The 25,000-nt window shown below is 34.8% G+C and overlaps 2 protein-coding genes across 3 annotated transcripts in view; one reads left to right on the top strand and one right to left on the bottom strand.

Annotated features, from left to right (window-relative positions):
* LOC122251541 (uncharacterized) overlaps nt 1-10,332 on the top strand; it is an 18,378-nt gene extending 8,046 nt beyond the window's left edge. For both annotated transcript variants that reach the window (XM_043013564.2, XM_086551915.1), the window contains exons 3-12: nt 2,672-2,832; nt 3,401-3,513; nt 3,644-3,723; nt 3,945-4,075; nt 4,417-4,698; nt 4,875-5,190; nt 5,408-5,619; nt 5,855-6,059; nt 7,096-7,286; nt 8,951-10,332. In XM_043013564.2, the coding sequence (XP_042869498.1) occupies nt 2,672-2,832; nt 3,401-3,513; nt 3,644-3,723; nt 3,945-4,075; nt 4,417-4,698; nt 4,875-5,190; nt 5,408-5,619; nt 5,855-6,059; nt 7,096-7,286; nt 8,951-9,095 (1,836 nt within the window). In that variant the 3' untranslated portion in view covers nt 9,096-10,332. The remainder of the gene's footprint in view (nt 1-2,671; nt 2,833-3,400; nt 3,514-3,643; nt 3,724-3,944; nt 4,076-4,416; nt 4,699-4,874; nt 5,191-5,407; nt 5,620-5,854; nt 6,060-7,095; nt 7,287-8,950) is intronic.
* A 2,866-nt stretch (nt 10,333-13,198) lies between these two features.
* The window catches only part of Tomosyn (syntaxin-binding protein tomosyn), a gene marked incomplete in the record, with an annotated part of 544,120 nt that continues 532,318 nt past the window's right edge, over nt 13,199-25,000 (bottom strand). Inside the window, 2 exon segments of the mRNA XM_086551914.1 lie at nt 13,199-21,702; nt 24,013-24,137. Of these exon segments, the coding sequence (XP_086408040.1) occupies nt 21,440-21,702; nt 24,013-24,137 (388 nt within the window).

Below are 25,000 nucleotides of genomic sequence, written 5' to 3'. Positions count from 1 at the left end.
GTACCTGTCCCTGATACTGACCCCCTCTCATGCTGGTATTCTGAGCAGAAAATTCAGAGCATCTTGGCGCAGTTATAATTATCATTATCAGTATCAGTATCTTCTAATGATATAAATACACTTTTTGCAATTTAAATATAATCTGCACAAGGTACCTCCCACAGGATGGACATCTTGTTACCTGCTGATTGCAAGGCTATTTAAATCATGATGCATAATGCATGCCATCTGAAGGCATGGCCACTGATGCCATGGCATGCATGTCTGGCCATCTATATTTATTGCATTGTGTTGAATTCTACTGATTAGGATTTCTTTTCATACTGCAGAAGTGTTTAATTTCAGTTAATGATTAGGTTCATTTTTCTTATTCTTTTCAGATTTTTATGTGTAACTTATTCTAAATGTAGTGGAAATGATTCTTACAAATGGACAAAGAAATTTAGAAAGGCATTATGGTTTGTAAGTGGCCCTCACAGGATGACATCGTATATATCACAGTTAGGTGTCTTTCTATAGCAAAGCTCAAGTTACTATAGCAGAGCTCAAGTTTTGGACATGAATACAACAGTCAAAGCTTTTCTCTTGACCCCTGACTCAAGGACGAGTGCCCAGAGAGCTTGATGTTCATAAGTTACGACTGTCTCCTTTTTAGATGAATCAAAAGTTCCAATATTCTTTAGGTATAAGTTGATGTTTTATATTTACAACACTGAAAATTCTCTCTTTGTGGCAGCAGTTAGTTGTCTGGTTTTCTCTGCCACTTTATGTTTGATAAGGAAATCACCATTGATCTTTTACAACAAAAACAGATATGGGATAGAAAAATTTACCTACCTTGATCCTAGAGTTGACTACAACTAAGAACTCACTTTACTAAAGTTTAGGGTAGTAGAGGACAGGAAGAGAAAGCAGGTACGAATGATTTAAGGAGAAACTTAAGATATCTGACCCAACCACACTCATATGTGTTTGTGGATAATTATGAATATTAGGATAATAAATAATATATTAACAGATACAGTATTGTCCTATAATGGCTTTGTATTGTTTGTTAAAGAGAGATGGTAAGAAAACATGAAGTAAGTAGAGCGACCTTGCTCTGGCCTTGTTTTTGTGACCTTGTGTGGAGTTCTTTTATGGCTTCTTTATTATGTCATCCTGAAGTCAGCATTATGTTAGATGTTACAGGAAGTTTTTAGGTTTATATTTTATATATATATATATATATATATATATATATATATATATATATATATATATATATATATATATATATATATATATATATATATATATATATATATATATATATATGCATATGGTGTTGTCTTCCTGTGTAAAAGCATTGTCACATAGGGAAAAAATTAATGTCTCAGTCATATTACTTCTAATTCATGTTAATGAATTTATAGGAAAGGGAATCATTGTATAATTTCATAATTTTAATATTTTTAGATCATTATAAAGGATTCTACTTGGTCCTTTTTTTTAGGAAGGCTATTTATTTTCTCTGTTTTTAAGGAATTATGAATATAAACTCTTCCTATGGTTCAACAATCTCAAGTCCTCTGCCCTGTTTTACATTTCATCATCTGCTCACAATTCTGCAGTTGACTAAAATTGTAGTTCAGGGTCCATATCAACTCTTTTTTTTTTCTTTATACTCAATGGGATAGAAGTATTGCTGTTTTAGGGGAGGACAAAAAGCAACTTTATTTTTTTGTATTTGTGTGCTGTCATGAACACATACACAAAACTTATAACCATCCAAAATGAAGAGGTAGAAAAGAGGAAGGAAACTTCTGCTTTTGACAGTGAGTGCCACAATAAAAGGCATCCCTACTGGCACAGGGGCACATTGTAGGCATTGGGTATGGTGTGAGTCACGTTCCTCCTCTCGTTCTGCCTGCACATCTTTCATCTGCGGTACTTTAGAGCAAGAGGTCGGTAACTTGCTATAGAGATAGTGCTTGCTAGAGACCATACATGGGTGCCATTCAAGGCTCTTTCTCCTGCTGGTGCTAGAAGAAAGTGGTGCCATCTAGATTTTGGATGTGAGTTGAAATCCATTTTGCTTAATATTATGGCAGTTATGATAATTATGACTGCATAAGATCAGATAAGATTAGATAAGATGAGTCAGCACTCATAGCTGGCAGAGGCCTTGTGCATATAGCCCGGGCGAAGCGACGTCTTCGCAAATCTGTCTGAACTGAACTGATGACTGCAATTGTCAACATCACTCACTCATTACTCATAGCACAATAAAATAACATAATAGATCCTAAATCCCCAAACATGATGCCCATTGTCAGGCAATAGCTCCTGTGTCATGTATGACGAAAAAGCACGTCACCCGTCGTTAACGGGTTAATGATATATGATGAGCACCTAACAAGATAAATCCCTGGAAATGGTGTACACTTCTTTTAGAGCCACTGGTCAAAAGTATAATGTAGGTAGTAAGTCCTCAACAAAATAAATATCAGTAGAATGATACAAAGAAAAGGAGAATATGTCATGGTATTTTATGTGTATGTATGAGCACATGCATTTATGTGCAGATCTCTATTTTAGATACATCGATTATTTCCCACTAGCATCAGTAATTATACTCTCTGCAAAACTGAAATTTCTCATAATCCCAAAATACCTCCCTCCTCTACAGAATGAAAATCTCCTCTATGTACACAATGAGGAAGGCTACAACCTCCTCCAGAAGGTTGTGGGCATCAACAATGTGGAGATGGTCAGGTGGTGCCTCACGCGGAATGTGGACGTCAACCGTGGAGTGTGCTCTCTGCCATTGCATATAGCTTGCCTCAGAGGGTAAGGTGGAAATAGCTTTAGATGTATTTATTGGAACTGATATGAGCTATGTTGACATTTCTTTTTTCTTTTTCTTTTCTCTGTCTTGTTGTCTTATACTGTTACATCAGTATATTTTATAATCACTATTATATATAGATATTCCATGATAAGTTTACAAAGTGATTTTCTCCAAATCCCAATGTAAAAACACTAAATCATGTAGTTTCTGGCTAAGATTAGCTTATTCTTTAATCCTGTACTCCTCTGTACTTTGAATTAGTGCATTATGGATGATTGTCACGACATACATGATGGCTCCATTCAGGCCCAGAAGATGGGTGTCTACTATGAGCACAGACAAAACATTTTCCCTGTCCCTCTAATTTCTAACTGGTGCCCAGGGTGTCAGAAATGCTCTGTCCTGATGGCCAGTTAGCTCATTCACGCCCTCATCCACAATGGGTTAACAAGTAATGACTGTTATTAGCGTAATGGAAAAATATCTGAGAAAAGCCATATATTTTTATAGGAGAATTCTCTCACCAGATCATTATTAATGACTGTACTTCCCCATTTTGTCATTCAGATATGAGGACTGTGTCGAAGTCCTGCTCAAACATGGGGCCAGAATTGACGTTGAGGCTCGGATGTGCTGGCCAGGGCCGCACAACCAGAACTGTGAGCAGCGTGGAAAATACTGTAAGTTTGCAGTTTGATTTTTTATGCAATGTTGAAGGACAGTTCAAAATGATCTTCAATTGTAATCATATTTTATTAGCAGTAGTATTGCAAGTATAATTATTTTTTATTATTATCATTTGTTTTTCAGGTGTGCCTGATGTGGCAATGGGTGACAGATCCAGTGATAAATTACAGAATGCTATATATTATGCCATAGATGGAGACCAGGTATTGATGTGTAATGTATACTGTACTAAATTGAGAATTACCTTTTGTGTGTCAATATTAAAAATGAAAAGCATTAGAAGAAGGCAAAATAACTTTAATTAATAAAGTCTCCTACAAGAGCAGCTTGCAAAACAAGGCAGTGATATGTCATAGGGATAATTATAACAATATTATATTGTCAGTACACATTGCCATACAATTAATTTTATCTATGAATTCAGGTTGACATACTGGAGTTGCTGACCCAGCAGGGTGAGGACCACTGGTTACCCTGGCAACAGAAACGACCCTTGCTCCACATTGCCTGCGAACGTGGAGCTTGGAATTGTGTTAGATATTTAGTGTTAGAAAGGTAACTATGCGTGTCTGTTGAAATAGCTTTTATACTGGATAGGATTATCTCAAATGGATTGAATACAGTGCTTGCTTTCATTTGTAAATATTTAGATGAATGTACATTTGAAGGTGTCTTTCATCTTACATAATGTATGTTTATAATTTTTAATACAAAAATAAAAAGCTGTGTAAAAATCCAAACTTTGAGGCCAATATTTTATGTGACACTAAGTGATCATGAAGTATAGAGTCACATGTATTCAATTAAGTGGAAGAATATATATATATATTTATATTTATATATTTGTACACATAACTTTCCACTAACATATGACCTCCCCTTCTGTCAACTAACAGGTCTGACGAGATCAACCAATGCTATGATGAGTACTACCCCATACACCAAGCAGCACTCCATGATCTCAAATTCCTTGACCTCCTCATACAGTGTGCTGCTGAGACCACTGTGCGCACATACACCCAACAAATGACCCTTCTCCATGTGGTTTTCCTGTTAGGCAAGAAGAGTGCTGAAGACACTTTAGAGACCGTAAAGTTGTTACTTCAGCACGGCTTGAAAGAACACATTAACACTGCTGACTCTTTGGGGAATACACCTCTCCATGCTCTTATTGTTCGGTGAGTGCCATTTCACCTCTTTAGTGACTGAGTGCAAATAGTTGACATTAATGGTGAATAGATGAGTGTACCATTGAGTTTACTTTGGTAAGTCTTCTTCCTTCTCAGTCTTTATCCAAAATATCTGCATATCCTTTTCTTTGACAATGCACATAATATTTCCTCCATTCATACAGATACGCACTGGAGGAAGCCCGCTATGGCTATGATCTCGATCCTCCCCCATGGAATAAATGGGACATGCTCCACATTGTCAGATACCTACTCCAGAATGGGGCACCACCCAGTATCAATCAGCCTGGGAACTCAGCCCTGGCATGTGTGCTGAGACATGTGCGCGACTGGGAGTTCCGTTATGAATTGCTGGACATGTTGTTGCACTATGGTGGGAACCCTAACCTTGTAGGTAGGGATGGTTCAGTTCCCCTCATGGTTTGCTTAGTCCCCCTGATCAACAAAGATCCACTGCACCATTTTACCCATACAATGAAGGCAAGTATTTTTTTGTCGTATTCTAGGTTACAAGATTTATTAGAATGTCATAAGATGTATCAGTATTATTCTGTCAGAATTAGTGTTATAGTCAAGACAAAGTCAAGTCCAAAATATATATCTTGAGTTGCATATAAAAGATTTTCTATCTTTTTATGTAAATAGAGACATATTGTAGTCTACATAAACCACTAATACCCTATATAATAATTCATAGGTATTCTACTTAAACTGCGTAAGGATACTGTGCAAATATGGTGCTAATCCGAACTGCTCATCACGATCGAACCTCACACCTCTGCATGTCCTGATGTTCACTGCCAGTGAGAATCTCTCCCTCTCTCGAGAAGAGGATAAAGCAGGTGCTTTCACATTTATTCGGCAGCTACTTGTTATTCTTCTTCAGCACGGTCTTGATCCCAATGTGAGGTAAGGTTTTCTCTTTTACATTGTTTTATGTGTGGAAGAGAATGTGCAGGAGTATGTATTTGTGTACAAGATTATGAGCTAATCTTATGTAGATATGCTTGTTTTATTGTGTACACGAAATATTTGCATTTGAATTTGTTCATGTTATTACATGTGGCAAGAATATACTTTTTCATGATCATAACAATTATACATTTGCACCAAAAGCATTGATATACATATTTTCCTCAAAAAGGTTCAGTCAGAGGACGCAACATATCCTGCTGTCTTTAATGGACATGGTACAAAATGCTCGAGCCCCGAGTGACCTAGACCATGTCTACGACTTGACGACAACCCTTCTGCAGTATGGAGCCAATCCAAACATTAATATTTCTACAACTGAACCAATGATCTGCCATTCCCAGTCATCTGTCTTCCTAAAAAAGTCATCCAATCAGGTTAGCATCTAAACCCATCCATGATGGGCATTTTTCACAGGGTTGGATTACTTTCACACTGCCATTTTTCAGGTCAAAATACAAGCTAGGTATTCCTTCAGTTGTGTAACTAATGCAGTATACCAAATGCAAAGTAGTATCACCGCTAATATGTTATATAAATATACTCATAAATCATACCATAAGTTTAAATAATGATAGAAGACACAACATCTGAAGTTGTGGCCTGTCTCGGAAGGGTTAAATTTCCTATTTGTCTTAGTAAGATTTATATTACTACATTGATTTAGGGTACTTTTAAAATTTCTCAAGCCAACTAGAAGTATTACTACAGCTTCCCCATGCTATTCTTCAGTTATCATATATCATAAAACATGAATAAACTGACCTACATATTCAACATAGCAAAGGCAGGTCTAGATCCTCAACTCCATAGGGAAGGGAATGAGTTTTAACCCATTCACACTAGTTGATGTGTTATCAGATCAGCGTAATATTTTGCTCTCCCAGGGGTGACGCCCTAGAACGTCAAGATCTCTCCTTCAAAACATATGTTTTACATTGTTACATTTTCATATAATCATAGGAGTTTCATTTGTATAGACACATTTTCATTTACTTTTGAAAATAATATAAACAAATTCAAAAACCTCCAATTATCACCAAGTTGAAGCGGTCTCATGTAGGCACAGTGCGGCTTTATACCGGGAGAGATCTTGCACTTAGTCATTGTGTGCGGTTGTTATCTAGCCAGCAGGAGCAGCATTATGCAAATATAAGCCCCAATTTGAATGGGTTAATATAATTCTGTATATAATGTTTCATATACACATATCTTTCATGATTCAATATTACAATATTCATTAAACTTTTGTCTGAGGCTTGCCCTACTGGTATCAAGTATTGTCTTTGCAAGTTCCTCATCAAGGTAATATCAGCAGCATACCATTTGATTTTAACCAGGAATTTTTTTGTTACCCAGAAACACTATCTGCTTCATTTAAGTTGTATTTCTGACCATACTGTTCTTTTGTAGGTACTTTACTATTATGTGCAGCTGCTAATTAGGAAGGAAGAGCTGCTGATTGACCCAGACCAGAGGTTTGCTCGGCTGCTGCACCTTTACTACCTGGCTATGGACCACAAAGAGTTGCACCAGTGTCTCAAGATCCTGTACACTCAAACGTCCCTTGTACCCATGAAGCGTCCCTTGACACAGGTTTTGAGGTAGGTGTGTCAATATGTGTCAATTTGTAGTTATTTGTATGTCTTGTTAGGAAGGAGGGGAAGGGGGAATCTCCCATACAGTAGGATTTCTCTTGTGGTAGGAACTTCTACAGATTGGATTAGAGGTAGTGAAAGTTCAGAAGTGACTAGGCTTGAGTTCTGATTGAAAAGTTTATGCTCAAGTTGGCTCATTCATGAATTGTTAGACAAACTTGAATTCAAGTGATCTAGATCAGGTAAGAAGACATTAATGCCATTAATGGATTAGAAGGATATAATACAGTTGAGCCAATCTGAATAGTAAAGATAATTGTCTGTTTCCCAAAGATTATAGATAGCTGAGAGAAAAAAGTAACGAGTGACCTGAGGGAAATTTGAATTCACAAGAAGCTAATATTTCATATGGAATAGGAACAAGTACCGTAATCACCAATTTAATTATTTAATAACAATAGACCAAATGTTTCAAAGATACTTAGGTAGTATGCAATTTACAGTCCTAATGGCTGTATAACTTAAAAATAATAAATTAATAAAACTGGGCCTTCTTTAGCATCCATTTTCCTTTGCATATTATAAAAGACAAAACTTTGGTTACACGAGTATTAGAAAAGGTCGGAATGAGCACATGGTTAATATAACCTACCCTACACAAGGCCCCACTCTGCCTAATAAAAGAAATGAAGAAATCATTTCTTTTAAGAAATATAAGTCCTAATACATAAAATCTAATAAGCAGCTTTTCCCTTATAAAGAAAACATGTTAACCCATTCCCGACGGGGGAATTCTAGCCTTCAATGTCCAAATGCCGGGGCATTCGAATTATTAGGCCTAAATCAATTGAATGGCTGGCACAATACTGTGCCGCCCGGCAACTGGGCTTTTGAATGCGCGGTACACATGCTGTACCACCCGTCCTGTGTGGGTTAATTATGCTTGAATATAGATATAAACTCATGTCTAAGACAAATAAATTTTTAATATCTTTTCAATCTTCCCTTATAAAAAGTTATGCAGAGTTTACATCAAATATGTTCATATGATAGCATTATAATATGTTTTAATACAAAGTTCAATAGCTAATTCTCAATTTTGTCAAAACTTTTATATGGTCCAATCTATGGTAAATCAAACCTGATGAATAAATAATGGCCTTAACCCCATAGCGACAGATGACATATGACATCATGGCCTGGCTGGTCTTCCCACCTAGGATGCAATATCATGTCATTACTATCTGTATGGCCAGCACACTGGGTGATCAGGAGCATAGCAGCTCGCTGCCGCCTCAACGGATGAATAGCCGGTGTTGTTAGGCCTGTGCATTTTGAAATACCCTGGCATTATGTCGAGGCAGAGCCAAAACCACCCGTCATTAGTGGGTTAATATGAAAATAATTGCTTTGCTTGACAGTGAAAAAAGGATGCATCAATGATTGACAAAATATTGCTATATCCCAGGCTAAGGGTCTGCATTAATTTAATTATACTAAATATGGTACCAACCTGCCTTTGCTGGTAACTCTTCATGTGGGGATATTAGACGACAAGATTGGTGGTAAAGGTGGGAGGGGTCCTTCTCAGGGGATAATCGTGTTCCACTTTGACCCCTCAGTATGATGACCAAATTTCTTTCTACAACTGATTTTTCATCTACTTTCAGAGACCTCTACACAAAACCCAGGACCCTGAAACAGATATGTCGAGTAATCATCTACGATTCCTTGGAGAGAAGAACCACTCAGAACGTCAACAAACTACCACTTCCAGGGATACTGAAAGACTACATTCTAAACTTTGATCCTTGAAGATCTTGTTGGTAGAGGTTAGGATCAGTGGAATGTTTATGAAGCTCTTCAGATAGGTGACCTTGTTGAAAAGGCACCAGGAGCATCAATAATAGATAGGTTGCTAATGAGCCTTGATATTCTCCTCTCTTGTTGATATGTGATTTAAGTAGGAAAAGGCTGCAGCCTTAACAGTGAGGTTTGTAGTAGCTTCCAGGTTTGTGTATGAGGATATGGATTGCAAAAGCATCAGTGCTTATATTATGTCATGTATAATGTGATAAACATAAGTTGGTATTCCGTTGAAAAAGCTGTTTGGAAATTTGCTCTGTTAGGCATCTATAGAGATTAATGTCCAGAAGGACGACGGACTGAGTAAAATGACATTATAAACTGTCCAGATTTTAATTAAAGCTTTAGTATAACTCCATGAGCTTTCCTAGTTATCTGATGTATATATGGTGTATATATTGAATGATGTTCTGGCAGTGGTGCTCGAGATTTATTTGGTGTATTCGTAATTTTGCCTATTGTGTAGTCAAGAGATCCTGTATCACTGGTAAAATGTACTGGGGAAAATATGAAAACTATCAATACATAAAATGCTACAGGATGATGAAAATAAAAAATATATATTAAAAAAAAATCTTCAAAAAATAAAAATAAAAAAAGCAGTGGATAGTGCAACATATAGCTTTTAATAGAACTCCTGTGCTTTATATGCTGAAGATGGACTTTGTGGTAAATGCTGTTTTGCTGTTGGATTTATATGACAACCATGTTGCAGGTGTAGTGATATGAGATAGATGGGGCAATCCATCCACGGAAGAGCCTCCTCCCTTACCAGTAACTAATACTCCCATGAGCCAAGATCTTTGTTCGGGTCTTTTCTTTTCTCTTCTCTTTCTCTCTCCCCCTCTCTCTTTCTCTCTCCCTCTCCCTCCCTCTCTCTATACAGTATCAGATATATGGTTAGTTTAAGTTACTGAAGGGAAGTCCAATATTAATTTAAAAGAAATTTTAACCAAAGATATAAAAAAAAAAATTATGTTGTAAACTATTTACCCAAGTTAAATATTTGGGCATTAATTTGTTTAATTTCAGAGGTATCTGTTGAAATCTTTAATTGAACAACTATTTGAATTTTTGTAAATAGTGTGAAAACTCTGTTGCATGAATATGGTAATTTGGTTTATGTAAATTACCTTCAGATTTGTTATTAAACTCTCAGTTTTACTGATGTTTCAGAACCACAAAACCTGTATCTATTTGATGCCTATTTCCCCCCTAAGAAAACCAGTTCCAAAAGCTTAATGTAAAGAAAATCTCAGGTTTTTATATTGACCACAAATAATCATTTACAATTGGATTGCATCTGTAGAGAACTGAGGGTATGCATTTTTAAAAGTCTTATGAATGAACATCTTAATCTGTTTGAGTGGGGGCCGCATCCAAGGAATGTGATGTAGCTGTTACGACTCCCACTTCATCCAGATCTGAGATGCAGTTTTAACTGCAACTTTATTAAAACACCATTACCATGGCCAGCCAATGAGAGAAACACATTCAAAATGCTTTCACCAATTACTGCATGAAATCATAACACAGGCACAAGTAATAAAGGAATAAAAGACCTAATTTTAAATCTGTGGAAACAACAGTGCTGCTGAAATCAGTTCATGAAACCTTTAAAAAGACTTTGACCCATTCATGCCGGAGCTATTCCGGCTCTAAATGGTTGGGGTATTCGAACGCATATGCTTAAAACCTCAGGATTTTCAGGCGCACTAGCCGCAAGCAAGTGCTGTAAGCCCGCTCACCCGGTGCGCCAGCTTTAACTAAACATCTCGTCGCTGGTGTCTGACCCAAAAACAACTGAACGTGATAGCAAGTCAACTAGTGCAAATGGGTTAACCCACTCACGATGGGGGCATTCCAGCCTTGCATGTTACAATGCCGGGGCTCTCGAACGCATAGGCCTAAATCAGTTATTAAAATTTGACACAGCTTGGTTATTGCTAAACCCTACTTTAGAAGAAACACTTGTATTTCTTGGGATGTCTGATTGGCTCTCAGCTAATTCAGGAGAGAAATCAGGTTACAGGGATTACCCTAACTCTTAACTTGCTTAGTGTGGCAAAATGGATTTTCACAAACTGCTTTTTGGTTTAGATTTACATTTTACATAGTTTTATTGTTCTCTAAGAAAGCCAGTAAGAAATAACACTCTTAACAAATTAAGAGTGTTTTTAGTACCAGCCCAAGGACTTTGCATCCGTGTCAAGCAGTTGCAATGGATGTGCCAAAGCTGATGTGACAACTTAGATTGGTTGTAGGGAGTTGTTCACAATTTCACTTCATTTGCGACAGAAATAAGCTGTTACATCATGAAATGTTGTACATCATGAAATGTTTTGGCTCCGAGTGCCTAAAAAACTGTGTGACGCAAATGACAAGATGTTGCATACTACATCCATGCAGTCATGTTCCTGCTACCTTTATTCATAAATGTATGAAAAAATAAGAGGTTCGTAAATTCAAAAGGTTCCACGTGCAGATGGTGGTGCATACCATTTAGTGCACCTCGACAAATGTAGTATGAACAGTCAGTCCCCATTGATGCCTGTTGTCAGGCCAAAATCTTAGGTCAAATACATCTTTATACCCCTTGCAACAGAATGATAAATCTGCAACAATTAGAAATGTAAATATCTTTAACTATTTCATTAAAAATATCATTGAATTTCATTGGTTGATAAACTTGATGACACAGATAACGAAAACTGATATTTTATTAATTAAAACACCTACATTTTTTCATTCAGTATATACGTTTACCATAGTAAGAAAACTGAACTGGATAAATTAAAAACTAACTCTCCCTCACTCACTTAGGCACAAGCACATGCATACAAGCGCACACACACATGCACGCACGCGCGCGCACACACACACACACACACACACACACACACACACACACACACACACACACACACACACACACACACACACACACACACACACACACACACACACACACACACAAATGCACGCGTCCATGTGTGCACAGGCACACGCAGTCACTCACTCACCCCTTGAAGAAACCTCAATGTAACTCCATTGTGACATCTTGTGAACCTGAAATTATCCTTTAACCCATTCATGCCAGGACGTATTATATCCTACTCCCGCTAACGCAGGGAAGATAACAAGCGCACGACGCTTCGTGCCGGGGTGTTTTCTCGCTACGCAGAGCCACGCTGATCCACTCAGAGCATTTTTCACCCACCCAATTCATATGGTTTTCATGAACACGTCTACAATGTAAAGGCACATAAAAATATTGCCATGTTCAGACGAGTTATTTTAGTTGAAAAACATGTTGCAGTAATGCCTTTAGTTTTATTTTATTGAACTTTGCCTATATTCTTCACTTCTATGTGAAAATACCAAAGGAAATTGGAAGCAATCTCTTAGTGGGCTATCAAAAAACATGTTTTATACTTTTTTCTTTTTTTTTGACCAAAATGAAAAGAACAATATGAATAATCGTACACGTACACATGAGTATGTAAATGTACCTTGTGATGTTACATGGCATGATATCACCAGTAATCAACAAATTTTAGTAGTAGTATTGCATAAGTTATTTTTTACTTGATTTTATTTTTTGGCCAAACACATTTCATTTTACAATAGTTTTTCAACTCGGATCTTTTTATTCAACCCATCAAGAAGCAGAAATTACCATGATGTCATCAGTATCATGTAGTTTTCTGTGATGTCATTTTTGTAACGTTATATCTCATTTTATGACTTTCAAATACCTAAACTTAAGTGACAGTCTAAGAAATTATGTAAAACGAATATATTTGAGAACAATTTAGCGATCTATTGCTGACGTTTCAGCATTTCACATTACCCCGCCCAGGACTCGGCCAGATAATGAACCGGGAGAGATGTCACACTTATTACCTAGCTGGTGGGAGTGGCATTTGGTAAATATAAGTCCCGACAGTGGGTTAAAAATAAATAAATAAATACATAAATTGGGGTGTGGAAGGTCTATGATCTAGCTAACTGCAGTTTCTAGCAAGAAGGGAAGGCTTAGAAAAACAAAATCATCTTGATAGTTTTATTTACTGATTTGATGAAAATGCTGACCCCAAAGACGATTCATGCCCAACACATGCTGGCCAGGAGAAGGTAGCAACAATTAACAAAAATGCTGAAATTCTTTTCATAATATATATCATGTACATATGCAACTTCCTTTGCTAAAATATATTATTCATACAGAGCCTCAGTGCACTCTATAGAAAATTGTGCTCTCTAACACATTGGATCTACATTAATCCCAAAACAAACTGATAGGACTTAATATCAAAATAAATATGTGAATGTCTTGAGATTGAAGAATATACAATAGACATTCAAGAAATAATAGTTTAAGTACTGTACATGAAATATCCCTTCCTGGCCACTGTCTGAGCAAGCTTGCACAGGGGGTACACTCTCCAGTCTTGCTCAATCCTGGGTGATCTCTGGTACACACAGGCAGTCTGGCCTTCAGCATCTTCAGCTCTGCCTTGTCTGCCAGACTACCTGGTGGCCTGTAGTGTGCTCTTCAACTCCCCTAGCAACCTTGGACATACCCAGTTTCTTCATCTGCCAATGATCTTGGGTACACTTTCCAACTCGACCCTCTTCTTCCCATTATTCTATCATCCCTGTGGCAACCTTGGGTATTCACAGCAAACTCATACCAAAAAAAAAATTGAGGTATGCTGTTGTTGGTTTTTGTTTTGTTTTGTTTTTTTTGCAATAGCACTTGGTGGCCTAACTGTCTGATTCACTTTTGGTGAACTTCAATATCAACAACCCTGATTAATTTTCATGTCAGTATGTCAGTGTATCCAGTTTACCAGTCTTTGGTAAGCAGATTCTCTTTCTATGGTGACCTTAGTGTGTTGATCTTATGGATACTTGGTGACCTTTATAATGAGGACTATGGCTTCTGCTTTTATTTCCATTCTGTCTTTCACTTGTGATAACTACAGTTATAATTCCTACATCAATGAAAGAACTGTGGATTGTCTTTAAAATGACAACATTTAATTTTAATTGGAATTCAATTGAACACCACTGCTTCAGTTCCCAAGTACCTAAAAGTACTGTTAATGTAAGTCTTATCCAACAGCTGGTCAATGGTCCAGGAATTGGCCAACGGTTAGGCAGAAATAAATGTTGGAAGCTAGGGATCTTTCTGAGTTAGGAAAAACTGTCAGTTATTACCATAGAATATTTGAGCATCCATATACTTTGCTCATTACAGACTTATGATACAACAACTATCCAGATCATATAAGAAACGTAAGAACTTTTATGTCTATCCATCAAGTAAATCATGAAGTTTGATGCATATGAAAAAATGATGAAATGAAATATCATTCTGATATTTCTATGCAAACTCCACAATTTCAAGGGTCTGATCACATAGCCTTATTTTACTGATAAGGCAATTTATTAACTAATCCTTGAAGTCTAAGTTTTTGACAGTTAGTAACCATTGTACTATTTCAATAAGCATTTGCTAGAAACCCAAAACTGCCATCACAATCACTCTGTTCCTGCTATCTTTCCACTTTACAGTCAATGAATATGAATATGATACAGTCCAATCCTGGATGAAGTACATGGCATAAATCACTATGATGCTATAATACACCTCCATTTCTACAATTCACTTTCTACAGCTAAACAGTTTAAATTCATAAAATAATATGATCAATATCTTCATAACTTGATAAAAACTTAATTTTCTTAAATATTAGAGGAATATTTGGGCACTATAACATAACTAGTCACATAACCAATTGCCAGGGCATGAGAACCCATCATGAAGCAAGATCAATGAAATTTCCAACTACTGCAATTACAGTTTTTTGCTGGCATCATGTCGGATAAGGCTTTTTTTTTTTTTACAGTTGCAAACAGGTGACATTTATGGACATTGAAAATTCACATGAAAAACAGACAGTACATTTGAAACAAATATATGTGGCCATACTATAATACTAGAACAGAGAAATGGTTCTTTTGCTGCTCCTGATCTAATACTGATTACCATAAATCTGCCTAATTTTATATGAAATTGATGACTTCAAAGGTAATCACCACCAGGAGTGATTTATTGTCTCAATAAATACCAGAGTGCCGCTTCTCATGACCAAGACCAAGGTGCCTTGATTTACAATACAGACCACGTTGCATCATCTTGTAGACCAGAATGCCTCATTTCAAAATAAGGAGTATGGTGATTCATCTACTTTCATAAGATATATGACTTAACCACGATTTAACAAGACTTGATGACTTACCACTTTTTTAGAACAAAAAAAGAAAAAAAAAAAGAAAAAAAAAGAAAGGACACTTTGGAATTCATATGAAAAAAATGGGTTTGCACTTTGTAAAACAACTAAAGCAACCTGCATGCAGCTGACACAACATGTTTTCTTTGGCTTGATGTCATTAACAAGAAAAACATACTTATCACGTTTTAACCTGCTTCAATTTTGACAAGTCAAGAAGAGGTGCCAGAACCCTTGCCAGGGAAAACTCAAATCAAGTGAATGCACAAAAAACAAAAAACAAATGATCAATATTAAGTTGTTTATGTATGAATATAATATTTGCACTTTATTTTCCTTTTCTAAAGTCTTTAAAATTCATAACAATCACCACTGATTGAAAAAGAGCTTGAACACTGCTACCTTGTCAAGACATAAACAAACATTTGTCGTACTTTAGTTTGCCATAATTAAATATACCTTATAATTGAAGTGTGGTACTAATTTGTGCAGATGACATCATTGTAATTACACTGCACTGCCTAGTCTAACGATAAATACAATATTAGTATGGTGCAGGAGAAAGATTCTTCTAGTATTCTAAAAAACTACCTTTAAATTGGCTACCAAAAGGCATGCTGGATATAAATATCATGGCTAAATATTGAAAAAGGTTCAGTGCTGGGAAAAAAGGTCAGCGCGGTGACTGGTGTTCGTCACAGGTCCCCCACATTTCTCAATGCTCAGCTGACTCTTTGCTCCGGGCAGTGACAATTCCAATGATTAATTATACGATACTGGGTTAATGCTGAGGATAAATAGACGCCGTCTCCCAAGAGCACAAAGGTTAAGTTAGAAATCTCCACAAAGAGAAGTTGGAAGAAAAGACACTGATCTAAAATACATCAAGAAACACATGTAGCTTGCAAACTGTACCACACTTCGAGGCCCACCACAAAAGGTATATTTAAAGCTGCTGGCATTCACAGATGGTGACAACATCACTTTCCAATAGAGCTGAGGAGGTGTGTAGTGACAATACTCTTTAATCATGTTGGGATGCTTAATAAATATATTAAGAGCTATTTTCCCTAATGCTTTGTTATGCAATAACCTATTCAATTCATAAACGGACAAAAAGATATGGCCATGGGTTATTTTCATTTACAAGAAAATTCTATTCCCTTACATAACACACAAATGAATCCACAAACTAAACTAAGTTCACATTAACTAAAATACTACATAACTATAAACTGTTTGTTCTATCTTACATCTATGGTCATGAGACACACAAGACAGATCTGTACACCTATAACATGTCTCGACATATAAGCCGTTTATATGAAAGTTCCAGTAAGGTCAAACTTCCCCTGTAAATGCACGAGCAATACCATTCAGTCTTTCCAAAGTTTAGTATCAACTTCATCATGTGTTATTCCCATTCACTAACACTCGGAGCAGATAATAAAATCAATTTCTCTTTAATTTCTTTCTACTGAACCATATAAAAATGCTAATACTCGCTTCAGATCACTGAAAAAAAAACAATAATCTAAATAACTGTTATAATGATTGCAAATCAAAATGACTTACAATTCAATAATACGCAATGTGTATATGAATCTGACATAATGGTGGTCTCTCTCAATTCTCTAATTATGAGTAACAAGTTTGATGATGTTGAGGATAAGAAAAATTACAGTCTTAATAATAATAACAATGATAATACTAACAACAATAAAAAATAAAAATAATGAATGATATTAGTAGTAATAACAACAACAATAAAAATATTAACAATGATGATTATGATGATGATAATGATGATGATAATGATGATAATAATAATAATAATAATAATAATAATAATAATAGCAATAATAATAATTATTATTATTATAATAAAATAATAACATAAAAAAAGAATATATAACAAGAAAATAATTGATTGTTGAAATTATCATGAAATTAAAGATACTAACTTACCATCTGAAATTGAAACTCAAAACATAGCTAGTGATAACTGTAACATTAATAATGATAATACTAAAAATAACAATAATAATAATAATAATAAAACAATCAGTGTCACTATTATCATCATGATCATAATAGTAAAAATGTCAAATATAAAGATAACAAAAAGTCAATAATAATGATAATGATAAAAATGACCATAGATAAAAAATACATTTATATTTCAAATATTAACTTTAGAGATAATGATGATGACAATAAAAAATAAAAAAATAAAAAAATAACAACAATAATCATGACAACAATAATAAAAAACATTAACATATATAAAAACAGCATAATATGGATTATGTTGATAATATCATTAATAAGTTTCATCAGTGTGAAAAGTGTCATTTCTGTTTACTAAATATCTGCAAACTGATAAAAAAAAATATTAACAAACTTATTGCCAGTTTGTTATTGCCAGTATCTATCAAATATCTATGATTAATCTAATAATAAAGTTAATATTAATAACAACTGTAAATATTTGTCATATCAATCAAGCGGGTATCATGAATATCTATGACCAGTAATAATAATAATGATGATAAAATATAAAGTATCATAATAACAATAATGATAATAATAATCATAATAATAACAAATTATATTAGTTATAATAACAATAATCATAATAATCATAATGACTATTTTAATAATAACAATAATAATAAAAATAATAACAATAACATTAACATCAACAATGATGATGATGATAATGATAATAATAATAATAATAATAATAATAATAATAAAATAAAAAAGATAATACATATTTCTGTTATCCAGCAAACCTGGAATAGATTATCTTTGACTACAGACCTACCAGGGTTCATCATCACTATTCATAAAAAGAGGAAAAAGAGAGAGAGTATTATGAGCTTTATTTAAAAGACTTCTTAAAGAATGATTCTTTGAATTGACAATAATATATCTCTAAAAATAAATAACTAAAGACAAACTACCAATCTGAGAAGCAGAGTTTATGAATGGGCACGGGTGTATTCACAGTCAATATCATGTGAATGAAGTTAATACTCCTTTATTTGTGACTTTACGAAAATGTAGTAAATGGTGCATTGCTCAGCACTAAACTGGTAATAGATTTTTGCTTATATATTTATGACATCACTGACATAACACGACAAAACTCTAGGGTCCTGTACACTTTTTATGTACACTTTACAGTTAACAATATTTACCACATTAGGGAACAACAGGAATGAGAAAAGAAAAAAAAAAAAAAGGAAAAAAAAGAGAGAAAACGAGAAGAAAAAAAATTGATCACCTGAAGTCGATATGGAAAACAAATGTGGTCACTCAGCATCCTAATCTTGAAATGCCCTGGCAGTCTGGCCCTCACAGCTCAACAAACAGTCTGTGTTACTTGCAAATCCTGAAAAGCTTTACTTGTGATTGATCCAGAAAGGAAAATGTGAACAAATAGTTTCCATCATATTTGTCTCCTTTCTTGTATTTTCTACTGTCAAATGTAATGGTAATAATATCAGTAATCATAAGAAAAACAAAAGAAAGCCATGTCAGTATAATGCATTGAATGAAGTTTCTTTCTGCAGTAATATGAATGGGTATTAATCATCTGTACAATTTGAAAAAGAAAAAATACTTTACTTTAAACCTGCAATCTTTAAAGTTAATCAAACTTGAGTTTATTTTTTTGACTGAAATCCATAAAGATGGATGACATTCACTAGTTGTTGTGGCTGTATTTTGAGGTGTTTAACCTTCCATGTCTTTCAGTATCTAAATTGTCAAAATACTGAAATCCTGTTATAAAACTAAATGATAGAAATTACAACCATAACTTTTTTTTCTTTTACAAAATGCCATTAAAGAATGGGATATGGCTATATCTTTGTATACATAAATATATTTCTACATATTCATATGTGTATTTATATATATAAAAGATACATAAATCTGACCTATTACTGGGTGGATAATGAATTTAACATGGATATTATTTTTCTTTACAAAACACTGTGATAAGTAAATGTACTTTTTTGTCATTACTAAGTGTAAATTAATATTTCTCAAGCCAAAAAAACAAAACAAAACAAGAAGTCAAACACTACTTTCTATCAATCAAAAAGCAAAAGTAATCTTTCCCTGAAAACAAGTAGATAACTAGTCCATCCACCCATGCTAGCCTCACTCCATGTAGAAAAGTCTCATGTACCATAGCATTAGACTGGTTTATGTTCTCTTAGTTCTTTCAATTCTATGTATGCACCCGCGCATTTGCCAGCGAAGGGTGCATACATATGCAAATTGAAACTTGTCTGAAATCATGCAATAGAGCCCAGATGAATCATCAGATGCTTGAACCAGACTGTGATAGAAAAGCAGAGTCTGGCTCCCTCATACGCGTGTGCATCTACGAAGTGACACATAGGTCATGAATATAATTTCTTGAAGGTTGCATTTTTTCTTTCTTCTTTTTTTAATGATACAAAAGTGTTTACATTAAAAATATAATAACTAAAATTCATGATTCCAAAAAGTAACTTGCTAAAAAAATGAAGTTAATACCGTGCCAATACAGATGACCCTTCGTAGACTGAAAATTTTTATGTGTACAATCGATATACAATGCAATTTAAAACAGATAACTATGTTTGTAATTTCTACACAACATGAAAAATAAATTACATTTACAGTCAGTATGCTATAGAATATTGATATACTGAATGCTGTTTTCATCTGTAATTACTAAACATCTGTTTGTAATTTAGCATAAGACACTTTCTTAATCACTTGAAAGCATAAAGAATATCTAAATGATGTTTTAGTGGAAAGCAATCTACTTTGAAAAAAACTCTATATATATCACATATTTCAATACTTGTACAGCTTATAAAATAACTCAATTTTCTGGGATAATTTTTGGCTAAAATATTATCAGTAAATAGAACATTTTCAAAAAATTATGCATTATAGGGCATCCTTGGTCTAAACACATATTTTTGGCAAATTCACAAAGATCACTTTATAAAAGTTAGAAGCAATTCCACATTTGCACTCATTGTGTATCAATCAATAACAATTGCATTACAATATCACAAAACAACAGTGGATTCCTGTACTTAGTGTTCAGTGCTAATGACTGATTTCAGCCCAATGGCAAAGTTATACTAACATCAGTCGGTACAGTATGAAACAGTGCTCCCTGTATACAAAAGCAAACACTGAGTACTGCATTTCTGATCATCATATGAAATCAAATATTGATTATACCTTACAAAGAAGAAGAATCTAAAATATTCATGTGCCCAATTAAAGGGTAAACAGAATTCAAAATTTGAATATAGGAACAAGAGGAAATTTGATCAAAGACCATTAGGAATAGGAAACCTAATGATAATCTTAAGAGCTCACAACCAATTGGTGTAACTGTGCATGTGCAGCTCCATGCACTTTGCCCAATGCAGTTTGGCCATTAATGTCACACCCAATAAAACACATGGGAATACAAGCTACTAACTCCTCAATATTCATTCTCATAAGACTGTTTCCCTGTACATATTTTACTTATTTACAATCACCACAACTTCAAGAAATTCCCACACTAATGTGGAATTTTTCTTCTACAGCTTAATACCTTGATATCACACCAACTACAGTTAAAGGGTAGCATCACCTAACACTTGTATCAGGTACCTGCTGATACTCTTAAATACTGTAACAACTTGAATGATGGTGTGGGGCTGATGTCTAAATGCAAGAACCATATTTACAGTAAGACTGTACTGGCAAGTACCACCTCTCCTAATGGGCATCCAACCTCCCCAGTGTCTGTATCAACCTCCCATAAGTATTTGGTATACAGCAGGTTGACAAAGGGCGACGCTCTACGTGCCCTCCTAATTTTGTATCACATATACCCTTACATCTCAAAGGAAGGATGTAGTGCTAGGGAAATATATAACTGGTACATGATATCACCATAACAACCTGATAGTCACTTCATAGCTGGTACCACTTCTTGTCCTTGTACCTCTGCATGAGCTGGTGCGCAGTCGAGGAGAATGTCTCTGCGTCCGTCATCATTCTTCCAGTTCTTTCCTCCAATTCTCCGAGCTTTTGTCCTCGTTCAACCAACTGCATTCGGGTCTTGGCAATCTCCCCGGTAACTGTGCCAGCTCGGATGTTAAGAGCTTCTAGCTGGGCTGTTGATCCTGGCAAGTGTTTGGCCACACTGCGCGATCCCTTTCCTGATGCTTCACCGACTGCAAAATGTGTGTTAATCAATTTCTATTCAAGCAATGCCATAAGTGCAGAATCTAATGATACCATACAAAAACCATACTTATTGTTACATTTCATTACTCTAACTTTCTCAAACCAGAAAGTGATACTACTAATCTCATGAATAAAATGAGACTAGCATCTTAAAAACTTCATACAATTATAAATTCATACAACTCAAAGCTCAAAGTTTTAAAATTGTGTATACTGAATTAGAACATTGCTCATTTCTTTAATGAAAAAAAAGTTGCAAACACAGCTTCAAATCCATCCCTCCAGCTTCATAGTGTAGCAATATTTGTATGACTGTTCCCTTCTATTTCACTCCACTCAAAAAGTTGAACCAATATACCTTTATGTTCACACTATCTGATCATGTATGCTGTATATGTACATAGTAAAAATAGCAACTTCACACTTAGGCTAATACTAACAAAATGCAACTAGTTGTATTCATAAAAAATATTTTCATTATATATTTCACTAAATATGTTAAAATAACACTTTAACATATTATAATCATTCACCAGAAAACAGAAAAAAGAGTAAATCTGATGTATGGATACTTAACATATGAATTTTTTTAGATGTATCCATGAAAAGCTTAAAATATTCATATTCTCTGTATGGCATTGACACCAATTACTATCTGCTTTCAAGAAATTAACTCAATCCCAACGGGCCCGGTGAGAAGTGGCAACCCCATACGCCGGGCCTATGCAATATTGCATCGGGAACGTCACACTGGTGTGTCACCCCGTCATCAGGCATTTAGCCGTGTACCGTCATCATTGAGTTAATGCATTACTCAAGAGCTAAAATATGGTTGAAGTTGACCCCAGACTTAACCCTTCCAAGACAGGCCACATTTTAAGATGTTCCGCTTGGGTTGGGCATCTTAACCCATTGCGTATGGGTGTCATGACATACATATCGGCACAGATTAGGTCTAAGAGACAGGTGTCAATGCGTACATGATGTGACATTGGGATCTGCTCACAGTTGAAGCGCACAAACAATCATGAAGTATTATGGCTTTAATGACGCTAGCTCTAGAGCTACAGGGTTCCAAAGTCAGCCTAAACTTGCATTTTATGATGGATTTATGGAAAAATATTGTTTGGGCTTCTCTGCACTACCCGGAGGACTAAGAAAACCCTTTCCCCATCCCTCTAATTTTTAGCCAGTGCTGCTAGGGTCGAAGACCGTCCGCCTTGACAACCAGTAAGGTTGTTAGGTGCCCCATCAGCAATGGGTTAAGAAGTTTTTTTGTTTTTTTTTCTAGATTCATGGTGTGAAATATGAGTCTGTAAATGATCTTTTGCTAAGTGATACTAATAAGCATTTGGTATAATTGTTCAACATAACTGAGGGAATAAACAGTTTGTAATTTCAACAAAAAGAAGATGCAGTATGAAAGTGATCTGACCTTATGAGAATGCCCATTGCATTAAATGAATCTTCTAATATCTGGTTATATACAAGTGCTTAATTTTTTTAAACTCTTATAATAATAATAATATAATAATAATAATTATTATTATTATTATTATCATTATTATGATAATCAAATCAGAAGTCATATGAGGTCCTTTTAGTGCTAGCTGGGGATTTTAGGGAAATTGATAAAAACTGGGATACTTAGAATTAAAAAAGTATTATATCAAACTCTACAGTTATGGTGATATCATCAAGCAATTGACTATTTGGAATTCATTCACTGATAATACAATATGACAAGGCTTATTTCCTCACACTGGAGACTATTAGTACCTCTCTACTTTAAGAGGTTTTTGATTCTCTGCTAAAAAATATCTTCCACTCAAGACAAATAGCTCAATCACTTACAACAGTTTCAATAAGTAACCCTCATAAAAAGGATTATTAGCTGATAAGCTTTTGTTTTCACTAGCAATGCTCTCTTTAATCATCATGACTAAATAAAAAAAATTAAAAAATAGATAAAATTCATGAAGTCAAACTAATAACCATATGTTTCCTTATAACCAACTTTTATATGTCTGTGTTACTTTTTCACTGCCTGTATAATATGTATGGTTTTCCCTTTGTAGTCTCACAAAATATGACTGCGTGTGGGCCCCTGCATGCATATTTGCATATGTATGTGTATGTGTAAGTTTATGTGTATATTTATTAAAAGTATTTTCATGTAAGTGCATAGTCCATACATTTTAAAATGGATGGGGTGTAGATGTGCATGAATCTATGTATACATAAAATATCTTTTAACATATCATAGAAAAAGAGACAAAATTTGCTTCTCTACTTACAGAGTTCTTCCCGGTCTAACTGTGAGACTCCGCCCCCAAACAGTCCCTTGAAGAAGCTCTGTTTGGGAGGTTCTGGCATATCACACGGAAGGAATAATTCCCCAAGAAGATCTTGCATATCTTTGCTGAAATTCATAATATGAGATGTATTCAGTAAAGCACCAATATCTACAGTAGCAGAGAGGAATTTTTACTTCATTGGATAATATTCTTTTTACCAGAAATATTATCTTTTGTTTGTTTCCCATTAATCCAATAAATATCATAAGTTCTAGCCATATGTGGCTATTGCATATGACTGGCTCATGATTGGATGAAAATCTAAGTGTTTGATATTATTTTTTATTTGCACTAAATATTCAAGCTTTCAAATCAGTAAAATATTTGAATGTGTAGATGTGCAGATAACTCTTACTCGTTCATATATAAATCCTAAAGATGCTGATTTGCACTGACATTATGCAACGAAAGAACACAAAAACAACTTTGTACCAAAGAGTCTAGTCTGATTGCTCCCAAACAAACAACAGATTTTGAAAAGCCATTCTTTTTTTCATTTCCAGTATATAAAAACATATCTGGCACTGTTAGTGCAAATAAAAGAGATTTTGATAGTTTACAGCATGTAAATTACACAGAGAGTAATGAAAATTACATTCATCTGATCAGCAAAGTTGACATCCTGATATAGGGAACACTGGCAACTTGTTTGCATTCATTCATCTTTTTGCCACTGTGCTGAAGTTATAATTCAGCCTGCCTTTACTGCTACTTTTGCAGATTAGCCACTTAATGTACCAGTACATATAGTAAATTGCACAAAATCAGTGCAAACCTGCTTGTTTGCATAAAAAATGTTACTGCATTTATAGTTTTAATATTTATCAAAAGTGATAAACAAGATGTGCAATCTAGCTATATGTAGTTATATATAAAAGATATACATAAGAATACACACACATAAATATACATGTATAATACATGTATA

Source organism: Penaeus japonicus, unplaced genomic scaffold (assembly GCF_977035675.1).
Source record: "Penaeus japonicus unplaced genomic scaffold, GWHDUDI00000001_assembly GWHDUDI00000026, whole genome shotgun sequence".
Lineage (NCBI taxonomy): Eukaryota > Metazoa > Arthropoda > Malacostraca > Decapoda > Penaeidae > Penaeus > Penaeus japonicus.
The sequence above is the reverse complement of the archived record's forward strand: the minus strand, read 5'-3'. Positions and strand labels throughout refer to the sequence as shown.